The sequence below is a fragment of the Amblyraja radiata genome, chromosome 2 (assembly GCF_010909765.2).
Source record: "Amblyraja radiata isolate CabotCenter1 chromosome 2, sAmbRad1.1.pri, whole genome shotgun sequence".
In the NCBI taxonomy this organism is placed as follows: domain Eukaryota; kingdom Metazoa; phylum Chordata; class Chondrichthyes; order Rajiformes; family Rajidae; genus Amblyraja; species Amblyraja radiata.
Window position 1 is genome coordinate 8,874,901 of NC_045957.1, and position 27,781 is coordinate 8,902,681.

General features: G+C 46.0%; 1 protein-coding gene across 1 annotated transcript in view; it reads right to left on the bottom strand.

Annotated features, from left to right (window-relative positions):
- cyhr1 (cysteine and histidine rich 1) overlaps positions 1 to 23,531 on the bottom strand; it is a 121,453-nt gene extending 97,922 nt beyond the window's left edge. The window contains exon 1 of the mRNA XM_033041886.1: positions 22,917 to 23,531. Coding sequence (XP_032897777.1) covers positions 22,917 to 23,273 — 357 coding nt within the window. The 5' untranslated portion in view covers positions 23,274 to 23,531. The remainder of the gene's footprint in view (positions 1 to 22,916) is intronic.
- Positions 23,532 to 27,781: the final 4,250 nt, after the last annotated feature.

Genomic DNA, 27,781 nt, shown 5'->3' on the forward strand with positions numbered 1-27,781 from the left:
TAACACTCAGCATGTACGGACAAAGCCAGCAGCAGTGGAAGGTCACGACAGACCCTATACTAATGATCTTCCTATTAGTAAGTGGGCCTCAAATAAAACATGTGTCATCAGATGCTGTGGTTCAACTTACAGAAGGCTCCAGTTTCCCTTGTAAACCAGCTTGCTGGGCACAGTGCCAAGTCCTTGGAGTTGTTTAATTAGAGTCATGCAGCACAGAAACAGGTCTTTCAGCCGACCAAGATGCCCCATCTGAGCTAGTCCTATTTGCCCCCACTTGGCCCATAAGCCTCTAAAAGCCCTGTTCCACGGTATGAGTTCATTCCAAGAGCTCTCCCGAGTTAAAAAAAAATCAAACTCGTGGTAAGCACGGAGAATGAATGTAGCGGGTACGTCGGAGCTCGGGGATGTCTCTTAGCGGCTCATACCGCTAACGGCAGGTACTCGGGAAGACTCGCTAACGGCAGGTAAGCACGGGAAGACCCGTGAAGATTTTTCAACATGTTGAAAAATGTCCACGAGAGCCCCGAGTACCGACGAGTGGCCATTATCGTAAATCTCCGAGTTCGAATCAGGGCCAATTCGGGAGAGCTCTTGGAATGAACTCGTACTGTGGGACAGGGCTTTAAACCTTTTCTATCCATGATCCCGTCTAAATGCCTTTTAAATGTTATTGCACCTGCCTCAACTATCTCCTCTGGCAGCTCGTTCCATTGGCCCACCACCTTATGGGTGCAAAGGTTGCCCTCAGATTCCTGGTGAATCCTTCCCCCCTCACCTTAAACCTGTCCTCCCCTACCTGGGAAAAGAGGCTGTGCACTTAAATTAGCAATTCCCCTCAAGATTTTATACACCTTGGCATTTGTGATATTTTAATTACCACATCATCACATCCTAAAAATACAAATTACAGCTGTTTTTTTCTATATGCAAAGACCACAACCTATTCATGCCAAAAATAACTTTCAACTTATAAAAATGCTGTTAACAGCAATAGCAAAGGGATTCCACTGAGATGTGTGTGTGTGCCTCTCACACACACACACTGCAATTAGCAGTTTCTGTATATATTGCCTCAAGGGACACAACTGCCAAATCGGACACCACAAGGACCCATATCCACATTCACCATTGAAATTTGAGCACATTTCCCAAGCCAGATTAAATCCGCTCGACTAAAATTACTCTCCAGAGAATTTAGACCAAGAATTAAACAACTAACAGTGGCCATGTTCAAATGAAAGGCTTTCACGTTCGATGCTCCATGCAGTTGCTCCACAATTGGGAGGGGGCTCATGGCGAGGGGAAGATACAGGAGGGAAGTGAGAAAATAACTGTTCGTTCATTGCAACCCAGCTGAGAAACATTCAGATGTAAACATAGGACTTCTCTCTGTGACAATGCGCCCGCACTTCAGAAACCGGTTAATCACCACTGTTATATCAATGCAATGAGATGATTCTCTGTTGACTGGAAGGAACTGAAAATTTCACAACTGATCTCAGGTTTAGTTTAGAGATACTGCATGGAAACCTGCCCTTCAGCCCACGCTGACCACTGATCACCCATTTACTAGTTCTAGGTTATCCCATTTTTACATCCTATACACTAAAGGCAATTTACAGAAGCCAATTAACCTACAAGCCTGCATGTCTTTGGAATGTGGGAGGAAACCAGAGCACCAGGAGAAAACCCACAGGGCCACGGGGAGAACATGCAAACTGCACGCACGCACAACCCATCGTCAGAATCAAACCTGGATCTCTGGTGCTGTGAGGCAGCAGCTCTACTGCTGCATACTGTATCGCCAATACAGGTAATAACAGTTTTTGTGATGCGACTGGAGAGGCATCGTCTGGTAAAGACACCACCCAACAGTTCACCTGATTTTATTGAAATTAAATTTTTAGGATTTTGTGTATCAACTATAAAAACCAGATATGGCCTCAATATCATTACCGATGCAGGGATACAATGTGAAAAATCGACCATTTCATTGCCTCCACAGATGCTTCTTGTGCTGCAGAGTTCCTCCTGCAGCTTGTTTCTAGATGGTATCTGTACACATACCTCAGCCAAAGGACAGCATTACATTTGTCCTGGGGTGGCACAGCGGTAGAGTTGCTACCTTATAGCGCCACAGACCCGGGTTCGATCCCGACTACGCGTGATGTCTGTATGGAGTTTGTACGTTCTCCCCATGACCGTGTGGGTTTTCACTGAGATCTTCGGTTTCCTCCCACACTCCAAAGCCGTATAAATGTTTTTAAAACTGTCCCTAGTGTGTGTAGGGTGGTGTTAATGTGCAGGGAATCGCTGGTCGGCACAGACTCAGTAGGCCGAAGAGCCTGTTTCCGCTCTGTATTTGTATCTCTAAACTAAACCTTCCCACTATGCTCCGTGGCGTCAGCCTGAATTTTGCAGTCAGCTTTTCAATGAGAATTGAACTCATCCTTTAATCCAGAGATGACAATCTCGCAACTAACACTCAGTGGATATTTTTGTTGACTAAGGGTGAAAGAACAGTTTAAAATGGTGTGCAATAAAGGAGGTAAATTACAATTCTGATATGATGCACAAGAGAGTAACATTCTGGTAGAGCTGCTGCCTCACAGTGCTAGAGACCTGAGCTCGATCCCGACTGTGGGTGCTGTCTGTGTGGAATTTGCATGTACTCCCCGTGACCGCGTGGGTTTCCTCCTGGTGCTCCGGTTTCCTCCCACACAGCAAAGGTGTGCGGGTTTGTAGGTTAATTGGCCTCTGTAAATTTCCCGTAATGAGTGGATGAAAAAGTGGTATAATATAGAACTAGTGTGAACAGATGATCGATGGTCGGCGTGGACGCAGTGGGCCAAAGGGCCTGTTTCCATGCTGTGTCGATTCAATCAATTCAATTTGATCAAATGTAATGCCTCCTCCTGCACCAATGCTTAAAAACACAGGGAATATAAAAAGGACAATAGACAATAGATGCAGGAGTAGGCCATTCGGCCCTTCAAGCCAGCACCGCCATTCAATGTGATCATGGCTGATCATCCCGAATCGGTACCCCGTTCCTGCCTTCTCCCCATATCCCCTGACTCCGCTATCTTTAAGAGCCCTATCTAGCTCTCTATTGAAAGTATCCAGAGAACCGGCCTCCTGAGGCAGAGAATTCCACAGACTCACAAATGTGTGTGAAAAAGTGTTTCCTCGTCTCCGTTCTAAATGGCTTACCCCTTATTCTTAAACTGTGGCCCCTGATTCTGGACTCCCTCAACATTGGTAACACGTTTCCTGCCTCTAGCGTGTCCAAACCCTTAATAATCTTATATGTTTTAATAAGATCCCCTCTCATCCTTCTAAACTCCAGAGTATACAAGCCCAGCCGCTCCATTCTCTCAGCATATGACAGTCCCACCATCCCAGGAATTAACCTTGTAAACCTAAACTGCACTCCTTCAATAGCAAGAATGTCCTTCCTCAAATTAGGGGGCCAAAACTGCACACAATACTCCAGGTCATAACCCCACCCACAACATCACCAATCTTATTTTGTTTTAAATATATTCAAAGGATGGAGCATCTCAATCAATTACTCATTCCTAATTGAGCTCAATATGATGGTAGGAAGTTAACTTCTCAAACTGTGGTGAAAGTACTCCCAGATTACACAGTGCTTGATTGATAATTTAAGTCAACCACACGGCAGCACGGTGGGTCTACGCCGAGATCTTTGGTTTCCTCCCACACTCCAAAGACTTACAGGTTTGTAGGTTCTTTGGTTTGTTGTAAATGTAAATTATTCCTAGTGTGTGTAGGATAGTGTTAGCGTACGGAGATCGCTGGTTGGTGCAGACTCAGTGAGCCAAAGGACCTGTTTCCACGTTGTATCTCTAAACTAAACACAGAGCTGAGTTCAAAGGTAGACACAAAATGCTGGAGTAACTCAGCAGGACAGGCAGCATCACTGGAGAGAAGGAATGGGTGATGTTTCGGGTTGAGACCCTTCTTCAGACTGATGGCAGGTGAGTGGGCGGGACAGGGATAGAATGTAGTCGAAGACGGTAAGACTGGTGGGAGAACTGGGAAGGGGGAGGGGATGGAAAGAGAGGGAAAGCAAGGGCTATTGAAGTTTGAGAAGTCAATGTTCATACCGCTGGGCCTCACTCGGTCAATGGAGGTGGCCCAGGACAGAAAGGTCAGATTGGGAATGGGGGGGGGGAGTTAAAGTGCTGAGCAACCGGGAGATCAGGCAGGTTAAGGCAGACCGAGCTGAGGTGTTCAGCGAAACGATCACTGAGCCTGCGCTTGGTCTTGCCAATATACAGGAGTTGACGCCTGGAACAGCGGACACGGTAGATGAGGTTGGAGGAGGTGCAAGTGAATCTCTGCCTCACCTGAAAAGACTGTCGGGGTCCTTGGATGGAGTCGGGGGGGGGGGGAAAGATAAAGAGACAGGTGTTGCATCTCCTGCGATTGCAGGGGAAAGTTCCTGGGGAGGGGGTGGTTTGGGTGGGAAGGGACGAGTTGACCAGGGAGTTACGGAGGAAACGGCCTCTGCGGAAAGCAGAAAGGGGTGGAGATGGGAAGATGTGGCCAGTAGTGGGATCCCGTTGGAGGTGGCGAAAATGTTGGAGGACTATATGCTGTATGCGACGGTGATGGGAAGGTGAGGACAAGGGGGACTCTTCCCTTGTTACGAATGGGGGAAGGAAGAGCAAGAGTGGGGAGAAGATTAAATCGGGCCGCGTGGGGCTGGGGAACGATAAGGTTGGAAGCCTAGAGGGCAGAGAGCCGGAGGTAATGAAATCAGAAATGGTGTGTGATAATAAGGTCTGGTGCTTGTCTGCGGGATCATGCTGAGTTCAAAGTCACACACGGGCAATCCCTGCTTTATGTGACGAGGAGGATGTTATTTTCCTAGAAAGAGGCCTTTCTGATTTTCCATTAGGCCAGTAAATGGGATTAGTGCAAGTATGGACATGGTGGGCCGAAGGGTTGATTTCTGCAGGTTCAAGAGACTGCAGCCGAGGGAATCTGGAACAACTGACAATCTGCTGGAGGAACTGTGTAAGGAGGAACTGGTTTAAACCAAAGATAGACACAAAAAGCTGGAGTAACTCAGCCGGAATGGCATCATCTCTGGAGAAAAGGAATAGGTGATATTTCGGGTCGAGACCCTTCTTCAGACTGAGAGCCGTTGGGGAGAGGAGAATCTCTTCAAAGTAGGTTTAAACCAGTATCTGCAGTTCCTCCCAACAGATTTTGTCTGCAAGTCTGAAGAATCTCGACCTGAAACGTCACCTAATCCTTTTCTCCAGAGATGCTGCCTGACCCGCTGAGTTACTCCAGCATTTTGTATCTGCTGGAAGAACGAGCTGGTCGAGCGGCATCTGTGGGTGGGGAGGAATGGCTGATATTTTTGGGCGGAAACCCCGATCAGGACTGAGAGGTTTATTCTATGCAGACTCTCTCCAAACACCACACACAACCCAACAATGTTCACCAATGTGAAATTCTGGCAGGATGTAGCTGCCATATCAGATGGGAAGATTGTGGTGGGTTGCACTCTCTTGACACAAACAGGCCAATATTCAGACTGCAGTATCAGCACTCAAGTTGTGAAACACTCAGGGCACACGGCCTCCGCTCAAGATCAGCCGTATTCTGATGTTTCAGCTAAGTGCCTATTATTCACGCCAGGGCCTGGACAACATGAGCAAGTTCTTCAATACAACACATCGGGCTCTCATCTGTGGCTCGTAGCTTCCAGCTGAGACCTTGGGGTGAAAAAAAAAAAGAATGTTGACCAATCTCCAATTGTACCATCCCAACTTGGTCACCCAGGAGAATCTGGACTCTAATTTCTCTAACAATCACAATTCTCAAAATAATATTCAGAAATCAAAAACAATACTGTGGAATGTCAAATTTATTCATTAAACACTACAGACTTGAAGGCTGAAACATCCCTCGACACAAAATGTCCCTGGACAGTAAGTGCATTTTAAAGATCTTTTAACATTCACTACAAAAAAAAAACAATGCACTTCAAACACAATTTTATTTCCAGCCATGACTGAACTTTGCCTCCCATCAAATGCTTATGCTTAAAAAGCAGCATTAAATATTTACGGAACCCAACTGCAATATTTTGGTCTCTTTCACATACACTAGGGATGAACTAGTACAGTTACGCAGCAAGATCATCTGCCGTGTAATACTATGCTAAGAACATGTTAACTGCAGCCAACCATGTTATCAAGTAGAAGACTGTTGCCTTGGTTACTACAGGTTGCACAGCACCCAAGGAAAAAATGTGTCGGAAGGAACTGCAGATGCTGGTTTAAACCGAATGTTGGAGTAACTCAGCGGGACAGGCAGCATCTCTGGATAGAAGGAAGGGTCTCAACCCAAAACGTCATCCATTCCTTCTATCCAGAGATGCTGTCTGTTCCGCTGAGTTACTCCAGTGTTGTGTCTACTCAAGGAAAAAAGGTCAGTTTACAAATTCACACTGCTGTCCAGCCTGGTCTTTACTCCAGGAGCTGGATCAAACAAGATGTCCAGACCTATTACAGTGGATATTTATGCAGCAATTCACTGATACCAAAGCAAATGGAATATCTATAGATATAATGCTGACTTATCGCTGCCTCATCCCTGCACTGTAACCACGCGCAACCTAACACTGTTCACCAATCTGAAACCTGTCAACCTCCTTTGAATTGAAAGGTTATTAAAAAAATCTTTGGGGCACCGACTCAGATATTGATTGCTGACATTAATTTGAAAGGTCAGGGGTCAGTATCAAATCAATAGGCAAGTTACTGCAATCAGTCTGAGCCACCCTGTTCTGGAGAAGGAATAATACTGAAAGGAAGAAGTGTGCATATGATAGACACAAAGCGCTGGAGTAACTGCAGAGATTACCGAGTTACTCTAGCACTTTGTGTCAATCTTTGGTGTAAACCAGCATCTGCAGTTCTGTGTTTCTATTTTCTTCTTCTATAAGTGTGCATGTATTCAATTCATGCAAGAAGGATTAATTTAATAAAAGGAACATGGAGATGTTTGAGGGGAGAATGAAGCAATGGGATGAGTTTTGTATTACTTTATTGATCATTCTCACAAATCTATTGTTTTTGTTGTAAAGTGTAACCGAGAGGATTGATGAGGGCAGGATGCTGGACATTGTCTACGTGGACTTCAGCAAGGCCTTTGACACCATACTGCATAGGCGATTGCTCTGGAAGGTTGGATCACATGGGATCCAGGGAGAGCTAGCTAATTGAATGCGAAATGGGCTTTGTGGAAGAAAGCAGAGGTGATGATGGGACGGTGTTGTTTGAACTGGAGGTCAGTGACTAGTGATGTGCCACAGGGATTTGTGCTGTGTCCATTCTTGTTTGTCATTTATTTAAATAATCTGGATGAGAATATGCAAGCCATGGTTAGTAAAATTGCGGATGACAGTAAAATATGTATCGTAGACCGTGAAGGTGTTGAAAAATACAGTGGGATCTTGATCAGGTGAGCAATTGATTGTAGACTTGTAGGAGAGTTCCCCCTCCCCTCACCACCAACAACACCACAGTCACATCTGTGGAGTCTTTTAAGTTCCTGGGAACCATCATCTCCAAGGACCTTAAATGGGGGGGGCCACCATCGACTCCAGTCAGAAAGGCACAACAGAGGATGTACTTCCTGCGGCAGCTGAGGAAGCACAATCTGCCACAGGCAACGATGGTCCAATTCTATACAGCCATCATAGAGTCTCTCCTCACCTTCTCCATCATGGTCTGGTTTGGCTCAGCCACCAAGCACGACACCTGGAGGCTGCAGTGAGTCATCCGATCAGCTGAGAAGGTTATTTGCTGCAACTTTCCCTCCATTGACGAACTGTACACTGCAAGGGCCAGGAAGCGAGTGGGTAAGATCATCTCTGACCCCTCTCACCCTGGCCACAAACTCTTTGAATCACTTCCCTCTGGAAGGCGACTCCGGACTGTCAAAAGCTGCCCCAGCCAGACATAAAACCTGCTTTTTTCCACGAGTAATTGCTCTACTCAATAACCAAAAATGTGTAGCCTCCTTTTGCTCTGGTATTTTACTTAATTCACACGTTTAATCAATAATGTTTTATTATTAATGTTTTATGTGTCATGCCTAACTGTCACTGTATGTCGTTGACACTTGCGGGCGGAGCACCAAGGCAAATTCCTTGTATGTGAATACTTGACCAATAAACTTATTCATTCAGGTAATAATCTGCCTTCCTGTTTTTGCCACCAAAGTTGATAGCCTCACATTTATCCACATTAAACTGCATTTGCCATGCATCTTCCCATTCACCCAACCTGTCCAAGTCACCTTGCATCCTCCTCACAGTTCACACTGCCACCCAGCTTTGTGTCATCTGCAAATTTGCTAATGTTACTTTTAATCCAGTCATCTAAATCATTAATGTATATTGTAAATAGCTGTGGTCCCAGCACCGAGCCTTGCATTACCCCACTAGTCACTGCCTGCCATTCTGAAAGGGACCCGTTAATCCCTACTCTGTTTCCTGTCTGCCAACCACTTCTCTATCCATGTCAGTACCCTGAGTCGAGTCTCGACCCAAAATGTCACCCATAACTTCCCCCCAGAGATGCAGCCTGTCCTGCTGAGTTATTCCAGTATTTTGTGTCTATCTTCCCTATCCCTTCTTTCCTGGCATATCCACATGGTCACAAACTGTTTGTGGTGTCCAATTAAAAAAAAATCTTTGCAAGAGAAATTGTGGAGCCATAACTACTCTTGGAAGAATGATCGCAGCTACAGGGTTTAAACTGAAGAAGCAGGGTTGTCTTCCTTAGAGCAAAGAAGTTGTGGAGCAATATTAGTTGTGGACAATTCATTAAAATTCTTGCATTAAAGAGGAAAAAAAAAGATTTTGTGCAAATAATTTAATCAGTGCCGAAACTATTCCCTTGAGTCCACCAAGAGAGTGCCCACCATTAACCACCCGTTTACTCATCATGTATTAACCCGATATTAATTTTTTGATTTTGGGAATAGTTTATGGATTCCACCATTCACATTCGTTCTTTGTTATCCAACTTTCTCATCAACTCCCCACACGCTTGGGGCAATTTGCAGAGGCCAATTAACCTACAAACCCGCCAGTCTTTGTGATGTGGGAGGAAATTCTTATCTATCAACTACCATCCTTAAAGCAGTTCATTCACCTCTCACTGCTTTTTCAAATTAAATAAAAATTGAGATTTTATTCACCGGTTGCACTAAATGTTAGGTCCAGGGCTCTTTGTGCTCTGACCTTGGTTGTCTGTGTCCAGTGTTTTATGTAGGGAGCTGTAGTGTGGAGAAGAGATGTTCCTCTTCCTTCTCCTACCACACCCAGCCCTGGCTCCACTGAGAACAGCCTTTCCACTGCAGGTATCTTTTTTGGTTGTTTTATTGCATTCAGAAAAGATAAGAGGCTTGTATTTACATATTGCCATTCACAGCTGCTGGGCTCCTGGTAATGTACAGTCAGTGAAGTATATTGCAGTGTAGTCATGGTTAGGGAATTGATGTGACGAAAAAAAAAATCATCTTAAGAATGGGCAGCAGAGTGGCACAGCGGGGAGAGATGCTGCCTCACAGCACCGGTGAACCTGGTTCGATCCTGACTACGGCTGCTGTCTGCACAGAGTTTGTACATTGGATGGAGCTGCATTTATCGCCTTTCAGTCTTACAGTTGGGTTTGAGGTGGGAAGGCTGACTGCATTCTGGTCCTTCCTAAATGGCCACTCTCCTTTCAAGTCCTTACAATCTCTACTCCCTGGAGATTTACGTTTTTTGTTTTTTACAAAAAGCTGCTGGGCTATTTGTAGCATCATGAAACAGGCCCTTCGGCCTAACTTATCCATGCCCACCAAGATGCATATCTCAGCTAGTCCCATTTGCCTGTGTTAGCCCATATCCCTCAAACCACTACCAATGGCAGCTCATTCCATATACTTGCCACCCTCCGCGGCAGGCAACTTATCGCTTGAGTACCTTTTATACCTTTCCCTCTCACCTTGAATCTATGCTCCTTAGTCCTTAATTTTCCCAATCTTTGGGCGGGGGGGGGAGATTGTGTGCATTCACCCTATTTATTTCCTTCGTGGTTTTATACACATCTATAAGATCACGCCTGTGCCTCTTGTGCTCCAAGGAATGAAGTCCCATCGTGCCCATCTCTCCGTGTAGCTCATGCTTTCAAGACCTGGCAACTTCCTCAATCCTCTGCACTCATTTTAGCTTAAGGCCAAGTACTGCCTTCACCATCCTGTTTACCTGTAATGAATTCAGACATTCCCAGGTCCCTCTGTTCCACAACCCTCCCCAGGACACTGTTCACTGTGAAGGTCCTACCCTGGGTTGACTTCCCAAAATACAACAGCTCTCACTTATCTGAAATAAACACCATATGCCATTGATTGAATGAATGAATGAATGAATGGTTTATTGGCCAAGTATTCACATACAAGGAATGTGCCCTGGTGCTCCTAACAGCTGTATGACAACATGACATACAGTGACAGTTAGGAATGATTCGCTGCAGCCTCCGGATGTTGTGCTTGGTGGCTGAGCCAAACCAGACCATGATGGAGAAGGTGAGGTACAGACTTTACGATGGCCGTATAGAATTGGACCATCATTGCCTGTGGCAGATTGTGCTTCCTCAACTGCCGCAGGAAGTACATCCTCTGTTGTGCTTTTTTGACTGTGGAGTCGATGGTGGCCTCCCATTTAAGATCCTTGGAGATGATGGTTCCCAGGAACTTAAAGGACTCCACAGATGTGACTGTGGTGTTGTTGATGGTGAGTGGGGTGAGGGGAGGGGGAGCTCTCCTAAAGTCTACAATCAATTCTACTGTCTTAAGAGCATTGAGCTCCAGGTTGTTGCAACGGCACCAGGACGCCAGCTGTGTCACTTCCTGTCTGTTGGCAGATTCCTCCACATCCTGGATCGGTCCAATCAGGATTGTGTCGTCCGCAAAGCTTGACAGAGGAGTCAGTGGAGGTGCAGTCATTGATGTAGAGAGAATAGAGGAGAGGGGAGAGAGTACGCAGCCTTGCGGTGGTCCTATGCTGAGGGTTTGCGGGCCCGAGATGTGCTTTCCCAGCCTCACATGCTGCTTCTTGTCTGTCAGGAAGCTGGTGAACCACCGACAGAGGGGTTCAGGCACAGTCAACTCGGAAAGTTTGGAGTGTAGTAGCTCTGGCACAATGGTGTTGAATGGTGTCAAGTTGGGAAAAGTACAACAAGATCTGGGGGTCCTTGTCATCAGCCACTGAAAGTAAGCATGCAGGTACAGCAGGCAGTGAAGAAAGCGAATGGCATGTTGGCCTTCATAACAAGAGGAGTTGAATTTAAGAGCAAAGAGGTCCTTCTGCAGTTGTACAGGGCCCCAGTGAGCCCACACCTGGAGTATTGTGTGCATTTTTGGTCCGCTAATTTGAGAAAGGGCATTCTTACTATTGAGGGAGTGCAGTGTAGGTTTACAAGGTTAATTCCCGGGATGGCGGGACTGTCATATGCTGAGAAAATGGAGCGGCTGGGCTTGTATACTCTGGAGTTTAGAAGGATGAGAGGGCATCTTATTGAAACATATAAGTTTATTAAGGGTTTGGACACGCTAGAGGCAGGAAACATGTTCCCGATGTTGGGGGAGTCCAGAACCAGGGGCCACAGTTTAAGAATAAGGGGCAAGCCATTTGGAACAGAGATGAGGAAAAAAAAATTCACACAGAAGGTTGTGAATCTGTGGAATTCTCTGCCTCAGAAGGCAGTGGAGGCCAATTCTCTGTATGCTTTCAGGAGAGAGTTGGATAGAGCTCTTAAAGATAGCGGTCAGGGGATATGGGATAAAGGTAGGAACGGGGTACTGAGTGTGGATGATCAGCCATGATCACAATGAATGGCGGTGCTGGCTCGAAGGGCCGAATGGCCTACTCCGGCACCAATTGTCTATTGAAATGTCACCCATTCCTTCTCTCCAGAGATGCTGCCTGTCCCACTGAGTTACTCCAGCATTTTGTGTCTATCTTCGGTTTAAACCAGCATCTGCAGTTCCTTCCTACACTTGAAGGGATAGGTGTTATGTGGAGGTTGATAAGTGATGGTCTCGGCATCATGTTCAGCACAGACACTGTGGGCCAAAGGGCCTGTTCTTGTGCTGTACTGTTTTTTGTTCTGTGAAATGCAAATGTAGCTCCAACTATTAGTACACACTAATCTGATGGACCCTACTTCAAAGGTTAATTTCAGAGCTCTACAATAACCTTTCATTACATGCAAAAAAACACCTAATTCAATTGCACTTTAAAAGGATTAGTTCCCATATGATTTTTATAAAATAGTAATACATTTTACTCCTTAAATTTACTACAACGTAAAGAACATTAAAAAGACACAAACTGGAGTAATTTAGCGGGTCGGGCAACATCTCTGGAGAACATGGATAGGCAACATTTTGTGGTCGGGACCCCTCCAGACTGAAGGGACGTTTCGGATCTGGACCCCTCTGGCAAACTAGCATCTGCAGTTCCTCACGTCTACACTCAAGAACATGAACAAGGCTCAATAGTGACAATCTCAAAATTCTAACATCACTATACTATTCACCAAATACAGGCACATCAGCATGTAGTCTGATTGGCCATTTCCCCTTGGCCAATAATCCCTCAAGATAATTAACCAAAGTCTGACATTATTTCTACACACTCTCCCTCATAATGCGAGCTAATCAGGATAAAACTGGTATTGGTTTATTACTGTCAAGTGTACCGAGATACAGTGAAAATTTTGTTTGCATGCCATTAACTGTAAAATGCTCCAGTCAGACTTCAAATTTACACGGCTGCTATACAACTTCAAAGTGCAAAGAAAGAGTATAAATGTGTGGCCTTTAAGAAAATGCCCCAAAGATAATCAAATAATTTGAATTACCTTACAAGTTCCAGGCACATAAATTCTAATAAAAAGGTACATCAGTAATAGCAGAAGGCGCCACTACATGGTGACAGAGTAGATGGAGCATGGTGGAATGATGCTGTATTGGGACATTGGGAGGGACTGGATACTTTATAGCATGTACAGATGATCTAAACAACCTCCTTTGTTTGTATTAGGTAGACAAAAATGCTGGAGAAACTCAGCGGGTGAAGCAGCATCTATGGAGCGAAGGAAATAGGTGATGTTTCGGGTCGTGACCCTTCTTCAGATTGTATTTAATTGTTTGTATTTATAATTTTGCTAGTTACCCAATCCCACCAGGACCTAAAGATTTTCTCAGTGGCCTATGATCGAAGCACTGACCAAAGCTTTGTCTATTATCTGCTATTCAATCCCTGCAAGTATTTTGGGGGTGGAAATATCTGGCCTTAACTACAATATCATCTACATCCAAAAAGGCCATTAAATGCAGAGACTTTCAGTCCCAAGCCCATGACACATTATCCCAGTCTAGTCCAGGTCTACAGAGGCCCCTGAAGTGTCTGTACTTGATAGGTTGTATAATAATTGAGCCAGGCTCAAAACTGAGGTTACTGCGGTTCTCCCTGATGCAAGGCAGAAAGAGACAGGAGCAAAAACTGAAGGAAACACCACAAACTCACAAGGACAATATAGGAAAGAATTCCAACAATCTTGCCAGAACAAAAGATAGAAACTCCCTTAAAAGGCTGGGTTTTGTTCTCCAACCTGACAACAATCTTAAAATTAAGGTTTGATCAGCTGGACAGAGAGAACAAGAGGCCATAGGTGGAGACAAGCGAGTGGAGATGCTAGAAATTGAAGCAACAAACAATGTGCCAGAGGAACTCGGCGAGTGAAGCAGCATCGGTCGGGGAGTGGGGAAAACAGTTGCCAATGTTTCAGATTGAAATTGAATCAGGACCGATGCAGGCTTTCAACCCAAAATGGCAACAATTCCTCCCCACATTTTCAACCTCTCACTTCTGAGGTCTGAGGTTCCCACCTGCTTCAAAAAGGCATCAATTATACCAGTGCCCAAGAAGATCAAGGTGACGTGCCTCAATGACTATCGACCAGTGGCACTAACGTCTGTGGTGATGAAGTGCTTTGAGAGGTTGATCATGGCGCAAATCAATTCCTACCTCGACAAAAACCTGGACCCTCTGCAGTTCGCTTGCTGCCACAACAGATCAACGGTGGATGTGATCTCGCTGGCCCTCCACTCCGCTCTGAAGCACTTGGACAACAAAAACTCATATGTCAGGCTGTTATTCATTGATTACAGCTCGGCATTTAATACAATCATCCCCTCCAAGCTGATTACCAAACTCGCAGAACTGGGTCTCTGCGCATCCCTCTGCAATTGGATCCTCAACTTCTTCATTCATAGACCACCCGTATGAATCAGTTCGTATTGGTGGAAATGTGTCAACGTCAATAACAATCAGCACGGGAGCACCTCAAGGCTGCGTGCTCAGTCCCCTGCTGTACTCACTCTATACTCATGACTGCGTAGCAGGTCATAGCGCGAACTTCATCATCAAGTCCGCTGACGACACCACACTTATCACTGATGGGGACGAGTCAGAGTACAGAAGTGAGACCGACCGACTGACCAAATGGTGCCAGCACAATAACCTGGCCCTCAACACCAGCAAAACCAAGGAACTGATTGTGGACTTTGGAAGGAGGAGGATGGGGACCCACAGTCCCGTTTATATCAACGTGTCGATGGTTCAAATTCCTGGGCGTGCATATCTCTGAAGATCTTTCCTGGTCCGAGAACACTGATGCAATCATAAAGAAAGCACATCAGCGCCTCTACTTCCTGAGAAGATTAAGGAGAGTCGGTATGTCAAGGAGGACTCTCTCTAACTTCTACAGGTGCAAAGTAGAGAGCATGCTGACTGGTTGCATCGTGGCTTGGTTCGGCAACTTGAACGCCCTGGAGCGGAAAAGATTACAAAAAGTAGTAAACACTGCCCAGTCCATCATCGGCTCTGACCTCCCGTCCATCGAGGGATCTATCACAGTCGCTGCCTCAAAAAGGCTGGCAGCATCATCAAGGACCCACACCATCCGGGCCATACACTCATCTCCCCACAACCTTCAGGTAGAAAGTACAGGAGCCTGAAGACTGCAACGACCAGGTTCAGGAATAGCTGCTTCCCCACAGCCATCAGGCTAATAAACTCAGCTCAGACAAAACTCTGAACATTAATAGCCCATTATCTGTTTATTTGCACTTTATCAGTTTATTTATTCATGTGTGTATATATTTATATAATGGTATATGGACACACTGATCTGTTCTGTATTCGTGTCTACTATGTCCTGGTGTGCTAAAGCAAAGCAAGAATTTCATTGTTCTATCAGGGACACGTGACAATAAACTCTCTTGAACTCTTGCTCGACCTGCTGAGTTCCCCCAGTAGATTGTTGGACAATCAAAAAATGTAGGAATTCTCACCACTTGAAATAATCCTACATTACAGGAATGGTTGAAACGGATACTATTGATGTACTTAAGAACAGGCTGGCACATACATGAGAAGCCAAAGTGAGGAGTAAAGTGCAGCTTGTGTGGAGGAAACACAAAAAGCATAAACACCAGCATGGACCAGAGTTAGAAGACCCATCTCCTGCTATAAATCTGCTGAAAATATAGATCGACTTCAAATAAAACCAACATATGCAATCCAAAGAACAAAATGCAAGAATTGAATAGGAGTTAACCATAGAGCCCCTCGAGTCTGTTCTGCAATTCAATAACATCACTTCAGATCTGAAGATAGATACAAAATGCTGGAGTAACTCAGCGGGACAGGCAACATCTCTGGATAGAAGGAATGGGTAATGTTTCGGGTTGAAACCTGAAGAAGGGTCTTGACCCAAAACACTACCCATTTCTTCTCTCCAGAGATGCTATCTGTCCCACTGAGTTACTCCAGCATTTTGTGTCTATCTTCGGTATAAACCTGCATCTGCAGTTCCTTCCTACACACTTCAGATCTGATCTTGGCCGTTGTTCCATTTTCCTTCCCTCATAACCCTCAACTCCACTGTAGACCTAAAATCACAGCCTTGAAAATCTTCATGATTTAGTCTCCACATTTCTCTGGGATAAAAATTCCATAGAATCACAAGCCCCAGAAAAATAATCTCTTGACAACCCCTAACTCTGAGGCTACAAAGCCCAATTTTGGATTGGTCCACAAGGGAAACTTACCTGTCAAGCCTCTTCAAAACCACACACATTCAATAGATTCACATAATTTTTCCAAAATCCAATGAGCACAGACCAAACCTGTCCAAATGTTTCTCAAAAGACAACCCTTCATCTCACAGACCAATCTCATGAACTGCCTCTGTCCTTGAATGACAACCATACACAAAATGCCATGTCTTACAAATGACCCTTACACCTGAAGCTGCACTTCAACTTTCATACTCCAATAACTCTTCAATACCCATCAACATTCCATCTTCTATCCCAAATATTTGTTCTACGGGATCACCAGTGGCACAGCAGTAGAGTTGCTGCCTTACACCGCCAGGGAATCGGGTTCGATCGTGACTAAGGGTGCTTGCCTGTATGAAGATCTTTGGTTTCCTCGCACACTCCAGAGACGTACTGGTTCATAGTTAATTGGCTTGGTATAATTGTATGTTGTCCATATTGTGTGTAGTATAGTACTAATCTGCGGGGATCGCTGGTTGGTGCAGACTCAGTAGGCCGAAGGGCCTTTCTCCGCACTATCTCTAAACTAAACACCTTTGTTTTTTGGGCAAGTTGACCCGCTGATCCCCGTGCGCAACAACATTTAAAAATCTCAAACAAGAGACTGCAGATGTTGGAATAGACAATTGGTGCAGGAGTAGGCCATTCGGCCCTTCGAGCCAGCACCGCCATTCAATGTGATCATGGCTGGTCATCCACAATCAGTACCCCATTCCTGCCTTCTCTCCATACCCCCTGACTCCATTATCTTTAAGAGCCCTATCTAGCTATCTCTTGAAAGTATCCAGAGAACCGACCTCCACCGCCCTAGAGACAGAGAATTCCACAGACTCACAACTCTATGTGAAAAAGTGTTTCCTCTTCTCCCTTCTAAATGGCTTAACCCTTATTCTTAAACTGTGGCCCCTGGTTCTGGACCCCCAACATCGGGAGCATGTTTCCTGCCTCTAGCATGTCCAAACCCTTAATAATCTTATATGTTTCAATGTGATCCTCTCATCCTTCTAAACTCCAGAGTATACAAGCCCAGCCGCTCCATTCTCTCAGCATATGACGGTCCTGCCATCCCGGGAATTAATCTTGTAAACCTACCTCAATAGCAAGAATGTCCTTCCTCAAATTAGGGGACCAAAACTGCACACAATATTCCAGGTGTGATCACACTAGGGCCCTATACAACTGTAGAATGGCCTCTTTGCTCCAAAACACACTCCTCTTGTTATGAAGGCCAACATGCCATTTGCTTTCTTCACTGCCGTTGTACCTGCATGCTTACTTTCATTGACTGATGAACAAGGACCCCCAGATCCCGTTGTACTTCCCCTTTTCCCAACTTGACACCATTTAGATAATAATCTGCCTTCTTGTTTTTGCTACCAAAGTGGATAACCTCACATTTATCCACATTAAACTGCATCTGCCATGCATCTGCCCACTCACCCTGCATTCTCATAGCATCCTCCTCACAGTTTACACTGCCACCCAGCCTTGTGTCATCTGCAAATTTGCTAATGTTACTTTGAATCCCTTCTTCTAAATCATTGATGTATATTGTAAATAGCTGCGGTCTCAGCACCGAGTCTAACGGTACCCCACTAGTCACTGCCTGCCATTCTGAAAGGGACCTGTTAATCCCTACTCTTTGTTTCCTGTCTGCCAACCAATTTTTAATCCATGTCAGCGCTCTACCCCCCAAAACCGTACCCTAATTTTGCCCACTAATCTCCTATGTGGGACCTTATCAAATACTTTCTGAAAGTACAAGTACACTACATCCACTGGCTCTCCCTTGTCCATTTTCCTAGTTACATCCTCAAAAAATTCCAGAAGATTAGTAAAGCATGATTTCCCCTTCATAAATCCATGCTGACTTAGACCGATCCTGTTACTGCTGTCCAAATGTGCCACTATTTCATCTTTTATGATTGACTCCATCATCTTCCCCTCCACCGATGTCAAGCTAACTGGTCCATAATTCCCTGTTTTCTCTCACCCGCCTTTCTTAAAAAGTGGGATAACATTAGCTACCCTCCAATCCACAGGAACTGATCCTGAATCTATAGAACATTGGAAAATTATCATCAATGCGTCCACGATTTCAAGAACCACTTCCTTAAGTACCCTGGAATGCAGACCATCAGGCCCTGGGGATTTATCAGCCTTCAGTCACATCAGTCTACCCAACACCATTTCCTGCCTAATGTGGATTCCCTTCAGTTCTCCCGTCACCCGAGATCCTCTGGCCACTAGTAGATTGTTTGTGTCCTCCTCAGTGAAGACGGATCCAAAGTACCTGTTCAACTCATCTGCCATTTCCTTGTTCCCCATAATAAATTTGCCGTTTTCAGTCTTCATGGGTCCAACTTTGGTCTTAGCTAATTTTTTCCTCTTCACATACTTAAAGAAGCTTACTATCCTCCTTTATATTCTTGGCTAGCACACCTTCATACCTCATCTTTTCTCCCCGTATTTCCTTTTCAGTTATCTTCTGTTGCTCTTTAAACATTACCCAATCCTCTTGCTTCCCGCTCATCTTTGCTATGTTGTACTTCTCTTTTATTTTTATACTGTCCCCGACGTCCCTCGTCAGCCACGGTCACCCCTTACTCCCTCTTCGGACTGAACTGATCCTGCACCTTTTCTATTATTCCCAGAAATTAATAGCCCATTATCTGTTTATTTGCACATTATCTGTTTTATTTACTCATGTGTGTATATATTTATATAATGGTATATTGACACACTGATCAGTTCTGAATTCATGCCTTCTATATTCTGTTGTGTGTGAAGCAAAGCAAGAATTTCATTGTCCTATCTGGGACATGACAATAAACTCTCTTGAATCTTGAAATACCTGCCATTGTTGTTCCACTGTCATCCCTGCTAGGGTATCTTTCCAGTCAACTTTGGCCAGCTCCTCCCTCATGGCTCCATTCATCTTTATTCAACTGTAACACTGACAACTCCGATTTACCCATCTCCCTCTGCAATTGGAGATTAAACCTGACCATTTTATGAGACCAAATCTGCAACTAAAACACAAAATGCTGCAGGATTATCAGCAGGTCAGCAGCATCTGTGGAGGGAATGGACAGGCAATATGTTGGGTTGAGATCTTTCATCTGATTACATTCTGTAATCTCTCTCTGCTTAAATATTCTGCTTCTGTTCTTTCTATCCCAGTGGAACACCACACATCATACCACATTACAGTACACAAGGCAAATTTCCTGCCCACTCACTTAACCTATGTCCTTACACAGCCTCCTCACAGCTCGTTGCCTCACCTATCTTTCTATTATTCATACAGTGGTGGGAGATTGCAACCTTCACGTGGTCCACCCTATTTCGATTAATGCAATCAACCCGACGTGCACAAACAAATAGATCAAATGGAACAAGTTGACCTACAACTATAGGCTGTGCACGCCATACGCAAGAAGATGATTATTCATACAAGATAGTTGATCTCTTTATCAACGTTATTTATTCAAAATTATAAATAGTTGAGGCTGTGGCACACACACTTCTGAATGTTTCACCATTTCCCACCTGGACATTCTATTAAAGTTCACAAGAGCTATTTTTATATTACAATGAAGGAAGGAGCCTGCTCTGCCAGCTAGAACTGTGACACCTCCGACAGCAGAGAACCCCTCCCAAGAGATTGCATACCTTTCCGCTGTTGACGGTGGAAAACGGCCGTTTGCTGAAAACAAAGACTGGCTCTCAAGTCGGTCTGGAACAAGCTGGTTCTAGCGCACACCACTTCTGGGCTGTCTTACCTATCCTCTCTCACTGCAGTGCAAGGCCACATACGGCAGTGGTCATAGGGCTGGATATTTACATCCACTTGGTACTCTGAAGAAGGACATGCTTTACAAGCACAAGTGACATTCATGAGGAAAATTTTAGAGGTTTTACTGCATGGAACATGGCTGAAGATAACAATAGTACAGATAGGTTAAAAGGAACATGATTTACTCTGACAATCAGTGCTCATTTGTTATATCAAATAACACAAAGGACATGCATTAAACATTGTTCAGAATTACTTCTCTTATAATCCACCCTCCACATTTTTGAGGGAGGTAGCAAGCAAATCAAGCTCACAACCGTTTCAGACCAGCATTACCAATACAATATGCTGCTCTCCATTTGAAATGGAGGGTCACACTAGTATTGGATGCTGCAAGATTTTAAATCATGAGACATTTAGAATGTTTGAACATGTACAAATTGTGAATGATAATGGAGCAACGGGTCTACGGCGTTGGCTGTGGGAAAGTGAAATTCCACTTGGCAGGCATGCTCACTCTGCCTAACCATCGCTTCTGCACTCAGTGGCCCAGAGGCTCCAGGTCCAGCAATGCGTCGGTACGACAGGCAGGATGACCATTGAGACAGGAATTCAAATTGCATGAAATGCAGTTTTCTGTATTGCTGACTCTTATCAAAAACTATTGTAACTGCACTTGCCAATTCCAGCAATTGCACTAAATGCTTGGCTGATCAAACATGAATTATCACCCTTGAAAGTTTGGGGCAGTGCAGTTACTATAGTGTGGCGTTTTCTTGTGTTATTTTAAGGTATTTCACACCTGCACACAAAATGTCAACTCTTGCCAATATCAAGAATGAAAGAACACCACTGACCTAGCTTCACAGTAAAGCAAATTAAACAAACATGGAATGTACAAGATTTTTATAATGAGTACCGAGTTTCAAATTCTTCTACAATAAGAGTTGAAAGATAAGCACAATGGGTAGGTAGTACTGACAGTGTCATAGAAGATCCCTCACCGCATAGCATCTTACAATTATCGCAGCCAAGTGCCAAGAAATGCCTTGTCCTTATCTCTAGTTCTAACATTATTTTTACTACTGCTCAGCAGATATAACATAAATTCATAAACAGGCTCATGCAAACTTTAGAAAGCAATCAATCTACCAGGTTTTGCAGGATCCTATCTAGATTGTTTCACCTCAATCTCTGAAATGCCTTGTATAATTACAGAACGGTATCCATATTTACAGTAGGCGACTGAGATTGGTTTCTAATACAGTAATGGCTCCTTTCCTTTTCCCCTCCAGATCTGGGTGACTGGACAGCCCTGGCACTAATTCTACAATTAATTTAACCTTTTAAATACCAGGATTGTCGGCTCCCTTATATTGATAGTTACTGCAAATCAGAAGGACAAATTTTATTTCACAAAAAAGTAGCCAAGAACCCTGAGAACCATGATTGTAACCTTGTTGAGATGGAACTTTGTTGCAACAGCATCATGGCAGATACTGATAAGGGTTAATAATACGGCATCGAATTAACTGCTTGGAATGTCTGATGAGGTCCTGCTAGTCTGCTCTGGAAATGCTGCAGATAGGAACCAAGCTGTTCACCACCGGTTTCGCTTGGTTCATCCTCAGCAAAGAAACAAGAGCTCCTGCGATTTATATTTCCTCCCATTTTAATTTAGTGGTTGGGTGGTGGGAAGGCTTGAGAGTAGAAGATCAAAAATTGGTGGCACTTGAAATTAATTTCCAACACATAAAATTCAAATGTTTTGTGCTTGTGACACCATTTTCAGAGGATCACCAGAAGCCACCCCACAAATTAGCCTAACACAGAGCTGCTGTTCATGGACAAGCAGAGAAACTGAATCCGTGCTTAATGTAGGATTATGCAGACATCACATTACAATGACTGCACTCTAACCCCAACATGTTTTATTAATACAGACTGATCTCCTAGCACAGGTAGAAAAAGCGAGAGACATATTGAATATTTGAGGACTGCTGGTAAGAGACAGAACACAAAATTAAAGATGACAAGTGAGGTTTTAAACCTGGAGGTATCAGTGTTTGACTGAAACATCTTTCAGTCATTTCACTTCCAAAGAGATGATTAAATCACTTGCATCCATTACTCTAAAGGATTAAGCCCACAAATTTGACCATTACTACGCTTGGATCTGGTCAAAGTGTCACGAGCACCAGTAATCTGCACGTAAAGCATGATGCCACACCTTGCGTGCCAAGAAACAGACTGCAAGAAAAATTAAACCGTCAACCCCACTGCATTGCGTGTCGAGAATACAAGAGATATGATTAGGCTTTTTCTGATATTTCCTGCACTCCAGTGCATTTACACAATACATATTCTGTCTCTTTGGTTAAAAAAACAGTTGCAAGGACTGAAGATCACTGTCAATACGCCACATTTGAGAAATGTTAATTAAAATCACTGTCTTCCCCACCCTCTGTGTCTGTAGATACTATTCACCAGAATTCAAATACTGTACCAACACTGCATCTACATAATTGTACATCTTCAAACACTCATTTTTACGTAGTCGACTTGTGTGACTACATTTTAGTATGTGATTACTGCAATCACATTTATAAAACATAATATCACAATTGAGACAGTTTCTCACATACTGATCTTTTACAGTGCTCTGTGAAGTGTTGCATTCCCATGATGACAAAATTTTATGTCTAATATGTATTAAATAACACATGAGGAAGGTTGGGTACCTGCTGAGCGCAGACAGCCGGCACTGCTTGTCCTTGTACATGGGTGTAGCGGGATTAGAGTGGTGCATGGAGAGGAGGTGTGTGAGTGTGGCTGGGGCGCCGGCTTGGGAGAGGGGGGGGGGGGGAAGACGGGAGTGTACCTGGTAGACGGAAGCCTTGGGCAGGTCCAGGCACACGGTGCAACACAGCACCGAGTACAGCCTCTCCTCCAGCTTGTTCTCGCCCCCTGCCTTGGCGCCGCCTGCCGCCGAGCCGGAGCCCGAGCCAGAACCCGCCGCCGAGCCGGACGCCGACCCCGACTCAGGCTCCAGCCGGGCCCGTTTCTTCGAGCTCGGCCCTTCCTCCAGCTCCGGCCGGTTGGTCTCTTGCGATGAGTTGGACGCCCCGACGTGATGCAGGGAGTCGGAGGGCCCCGAGGCCGCTGCCGCCATCATCATGGCCCCGCCAGCCGGCGAGGACGCCGCGGGTGCCGGTTCCCTCTCCTCCACCGCCGACATTCTCCCACCCGCTTTCCCTCCCGAATGTTGTTTTATATTTAACCGGGTTGGCGCCGCTTTGGTTTGACAATGTATTTTCTGAGGTAAGTTGTCCGCCGTCTGTTGTCCCCACCACTGGCGAGCAGTCGAGCGGAGGAAGCTTAGCCTCGGGCCGCCATCTTTGTTTTTCCTCTTCTCCTCGCCACCTCCTTCTGTGACGCAACCGCGCCGGATCCGCCAATCGCACCCCGCCTTGCTCCGCCCCGCCAATCGCAGCCCGCCGTCTTGCCCCGAGGGGAGGGGACAGGCCGGGAAGAACCCACACCCGCCGCTGCTGCCCCCTCATTGGCTGCGTCTCCCCCACGGCTGAGATTGGCGAGGTGGGCGGGGCTTGGCGCGGATGACGTCACTGATACCCTACCTTGCTCCCAAAATGATTTCATTCATTAGTAAATAATTGCTGCTTTTACCAATATTACTCTTACTGCTCCTTGAAAAAAAAATAGGGATGCATTATACTATCCTTAACACTGGAACAATCAAGGATAGCAATAATAAATGCAATTACAATTATTTTAGACAATAGGTGCAGGAGTAGGCCTTTAGAAACATAGTAAATAGGTGCAGGAGTATGCCATTCGGCCCTTCGAGCCTGCACCGCCATTCAATATGATCATGGCTGATCATCCAACTCAGTATCCTGTACATGCCTTCTTTCCATACCCCCTGATCCCTTTAGCCACAAGGGTCACATCTAACTCCCTCTTAAATATAGCCAATGAACTGGCCTCAACTACCTTCTGCGGCAGAGAATTCCAGAGATTCACACTCTCTGTGTGAAAAAAGCTTTCCTCATCTCGGTCCTAAAAGATTTCCCCCTTATCCTTAAACTGTGACCCCTAGTTCTGGACTTCCCCAACATCGGGAACAATCTTCCTGCATCTAGCCTGTCCAACCCCTTAAGAATTTTGTAAGTTTCTATAAGATCCCCCCTCAATCTTCTAAATTCTAGCGAGTACAAACCGAGTCTATCCAGTCTTTCTTCATATGAAAGTCCTGACATCCCAGGAATCAGTCTGGTGAACCTTCTCTGTACTCCCTCTATGGCAAGAATGTCTTTCCTCAGATTAGGAGACCAAAACTGTAGGCAATACTCCAGGTGTGGTCTCACCAAGACCCTGTACAACTGCAGTAGAACCTCCCTGCTCCTATACTCAAATCCTTTTGCTATGAGTGCTAACATACCATTCGCCTTCTTCACTGTCTGCTGCACCTGCATGCCTACTTTTAATGACTGGTGTACCATGAAACCCAGGTCTCGTTGCATCTCCCCCTTTCCTAATTGGCCACCATTCAGATAATAATCTACTTTCCTGTTTTTGCCACCAAAGTGGATAACCTCACATTTATCCACATTATACTGCATCTGCCATGCATTTTCCCACTCACCCAGCCTATCCAAGTCACCTTGCAGCCTCCTAGCATCCTCCTCACAGCTAACACTGCTTCCCAGCTTCGTGTCATCCGCAAGCTTGGAGATGTTGCATTCAATTCCCTCGTCCAAATCATTAATATATATCGTAAATAGCTGGGGTCCCAGAACTGAACCTTGCGGTACCCCATTCAGCCCTTCGAGCCAGCAGCGCCATTCAATATGACCATGGCTGATCATCCACTTTATAGATTACAGTGCATTATCACAATTTTCTTAAAATTTAAGTCAAGTCTTATTGTCATACGTATCAAAATGGAACATATGAAATTCTTACCTGCTGCAACACAACAGGTTTGTAAACTCAGTACCCCAGGGCTGCCAATTCTCACGCTTTGAGCGTGAGAATCACGCCCTCAAGCAAACTCTCACGCCCTCACGCTCATCAGACATTTCTCACGCTCAGTGGTGAGAAATTATGTGATCAACGAAAATTTCAAAACTCGGATAAACTGCATGGTCCGCGGGTGTTGGAGAGCCGGGGCTGCGGGAGGGATGGAAGCAGAATCAGCGACGGGAACAGATGTGGGGAGCCGGGACTGGTGAGTTTGCGGCGCTGTCGAGTGTTTGCGGTGCTGCGAGTCGCTCGCTGCAGCTCTGGCAATGGAGCACTCCAGACAGTGCGAGTGTCCCGGGCCACGGAGGCATCGGAAGCGCCGCTGCCGCGAGAGTCTCTGTGCCGAAGGGACAGACTCTCAAAGGGAGGTGGAGAGCGAGAGAGGGGAAGGAGACAGGGAGACAGTGGGGAGAGAGAGAGGGGGGTGAGAGGAGAGAGAGGGGAGAGACAGAGGGGGCATGAATGGAGAGAGAGAAGAGGGAGAGGGGGGAGAGAGAGGTGGGAGAGTGGGGAAGAGAGAGAGGGAAGAGAGAGAGAAGAAAGAGGGAAGAGAGAGGGGGTGGAGAGGGAGGGTAGGAGAGAATGGGAGAGAGAGAGGGGGAAGAGAGAGAGGGGAAAGATAGAGAGATGGGGGGGCAAAGAGAAAGAGGAGATACAGAGGAGAAAGAGAGGGGAGATAGAGCCAGGGGGAGAGTGAGGTGAGAGGGAGAAATGGGGGAGAGAGAGGGGAGAGTGTGTAGAGAGGGAGAAGGAGAGATAGAGAGGGAGGGGGGGGGAAGAGAGGGAGGGAGGAGAGAAGAGGGGGAGAGGAGAGAGAGAGAAGAAAGAGAGGGGGAGAGAGAGGAGAGGGGGGAGAGAGAGAGAGGGAGGGGAGAGAGAGGTAGGGGAAAGAGAGGGGAGAGAGAGTTAGGGGAGAAGAGAGGGGAGAGAGAGAGTTAGGGGAAAGAGAAGGAAAGAGGGGGGAAGAGGAGAGAGGAGAGAAAGAGAGAACGAGGAGATGAGGGGGGGAGGGAGGAGGGAGAGGGAGAGAGAGAGAGGGGAAGAGAGGAGAGAGAGAGGGGAGAGAGAGGAGGGGAGAGAGGGGGGGGGGCAGAGAGAGTTAGGGGAAAGAGAGGGGAAAGAGAGTTGGGGGAAATAGAAGGGAGAGAGGGGAGAGGGGGGGGAGAGAGGAGGGGGGGGGGAGGGGGGGAGGGAGAGGAAGGAGGGAGAGGGGGGGGGGGGAGGGAGGGGGGGGAGAGAGGGAGAGAGAGAGGGGATAGAGAGAGAGAGAGAGAGAGAGAGGGGATAGAGAGAGGAGAGAGGGAAGGGGAGAGGGTGAGAGGGGAGAGAGGAGAGAGAGAGGGGGAGGGGGGAGAGAGAGGGGGGTTGAGAGGAGAGAGAGGGGGAGGGGGAGAGAGAGGGGTGTTGAGAGAGAGAGCGGAAGAGAGGGGGAGAGAGAGAGGGATGAGAGTGAGGTGGGAGGGAGAGAGAGAGAGAGAGAGAGAGGGGAGAGAAAGAGGTGGAGAGAGAGAGGGAGAGAGGGGCGAGGAGAGGGGGGGAGATGGAGAGGGGGATTGAGAGGCAGGGCTGCCAACTCCCATGCATTGAGCGTGAGAATCACGCATTTCACCAAATTCTCACGCTGATCACAAATTTCTCTCGCTCTGTTGTGAGAAATTCTGTAATCAACGAAAATTTCAAAACTCATATCAACTGCATGGGCTGCGGGTGTTGGAAGCAGAAGCAACGGAGTGGGGCTGGCGAGTGTTTGCCGGGCTGGCGAGTCGCTCATTGCAGCTCCGGCCATGAAGCAGCCTCAGTGCAAGAGTCCCGGGCCGTCGGAGGCGTCGAAGCGTTGCGCCGCTGCCGTGAGAATCTCTTTGCCGAATTTGCCCAGGTGACCGGCATGGATCAGGCTGCGGCTCGGTGCATCCTGGAGGGCAACCAGTGGCTGCTGGAAGTAAGTACCAAGAACTGGGTAGATACGGTGGAAGATAGTGGACTTCAAATGGGGGTGGTTGGTGAAAGCATCCTGCTTGCCTGCTAGATTTTCACTTACTGTAACTGCAGGAAAGATTTTCCCGATGTTGGGGGCGTTCAGAACCATGGGTCACAGTTTAAGAATAAAGGGGGGGGGGGGCAGTTAGGACTGAGATGAGAACAAACTTTCTTCACGCAGGGAGTTGTGAATCTGTGGAATTCTCTGCCACAGAAGGCAGTGCAGGCCAATTCACTGGATGTTTTCAAGAGAGAGTTACATTTAGTTCTTGGGGCTAACGACATCAAGGAATATGGGGAAGAAACAGGAAAGAGGTACTGATTTTAGATGAATAGCCATGATCAGAGTGAATGGCAGTGCTGGCTCGAAGGGTCGATGGCCTATTCCTGCACCTATTTTCTATGTTTTTATGCTTGAGTATATGGCAATAAAACTCGATCACTTGATTTTGAAGCATTCATGCATGGTGGAGGTATAATGTAGTCATAGAGTGATACAGTGTGAAAACAGCCCTTCGGTGCAACTTGCCCACACCCGCCAACATGTCCCAGCTACGCCACCTGCCTTTGGTCCATACCTCCAAACCTGTCCTATCCATGTATCAGTCTAACTTTTTCTTAAATGTTGGGATGGTCCCTGCCTCAACTACCTCCTCTGGCAGCTTGTTCCATACACCCATCACCCTTTGTGTGGATAAAGTTACCCCTTAAAAAGTTACCTCT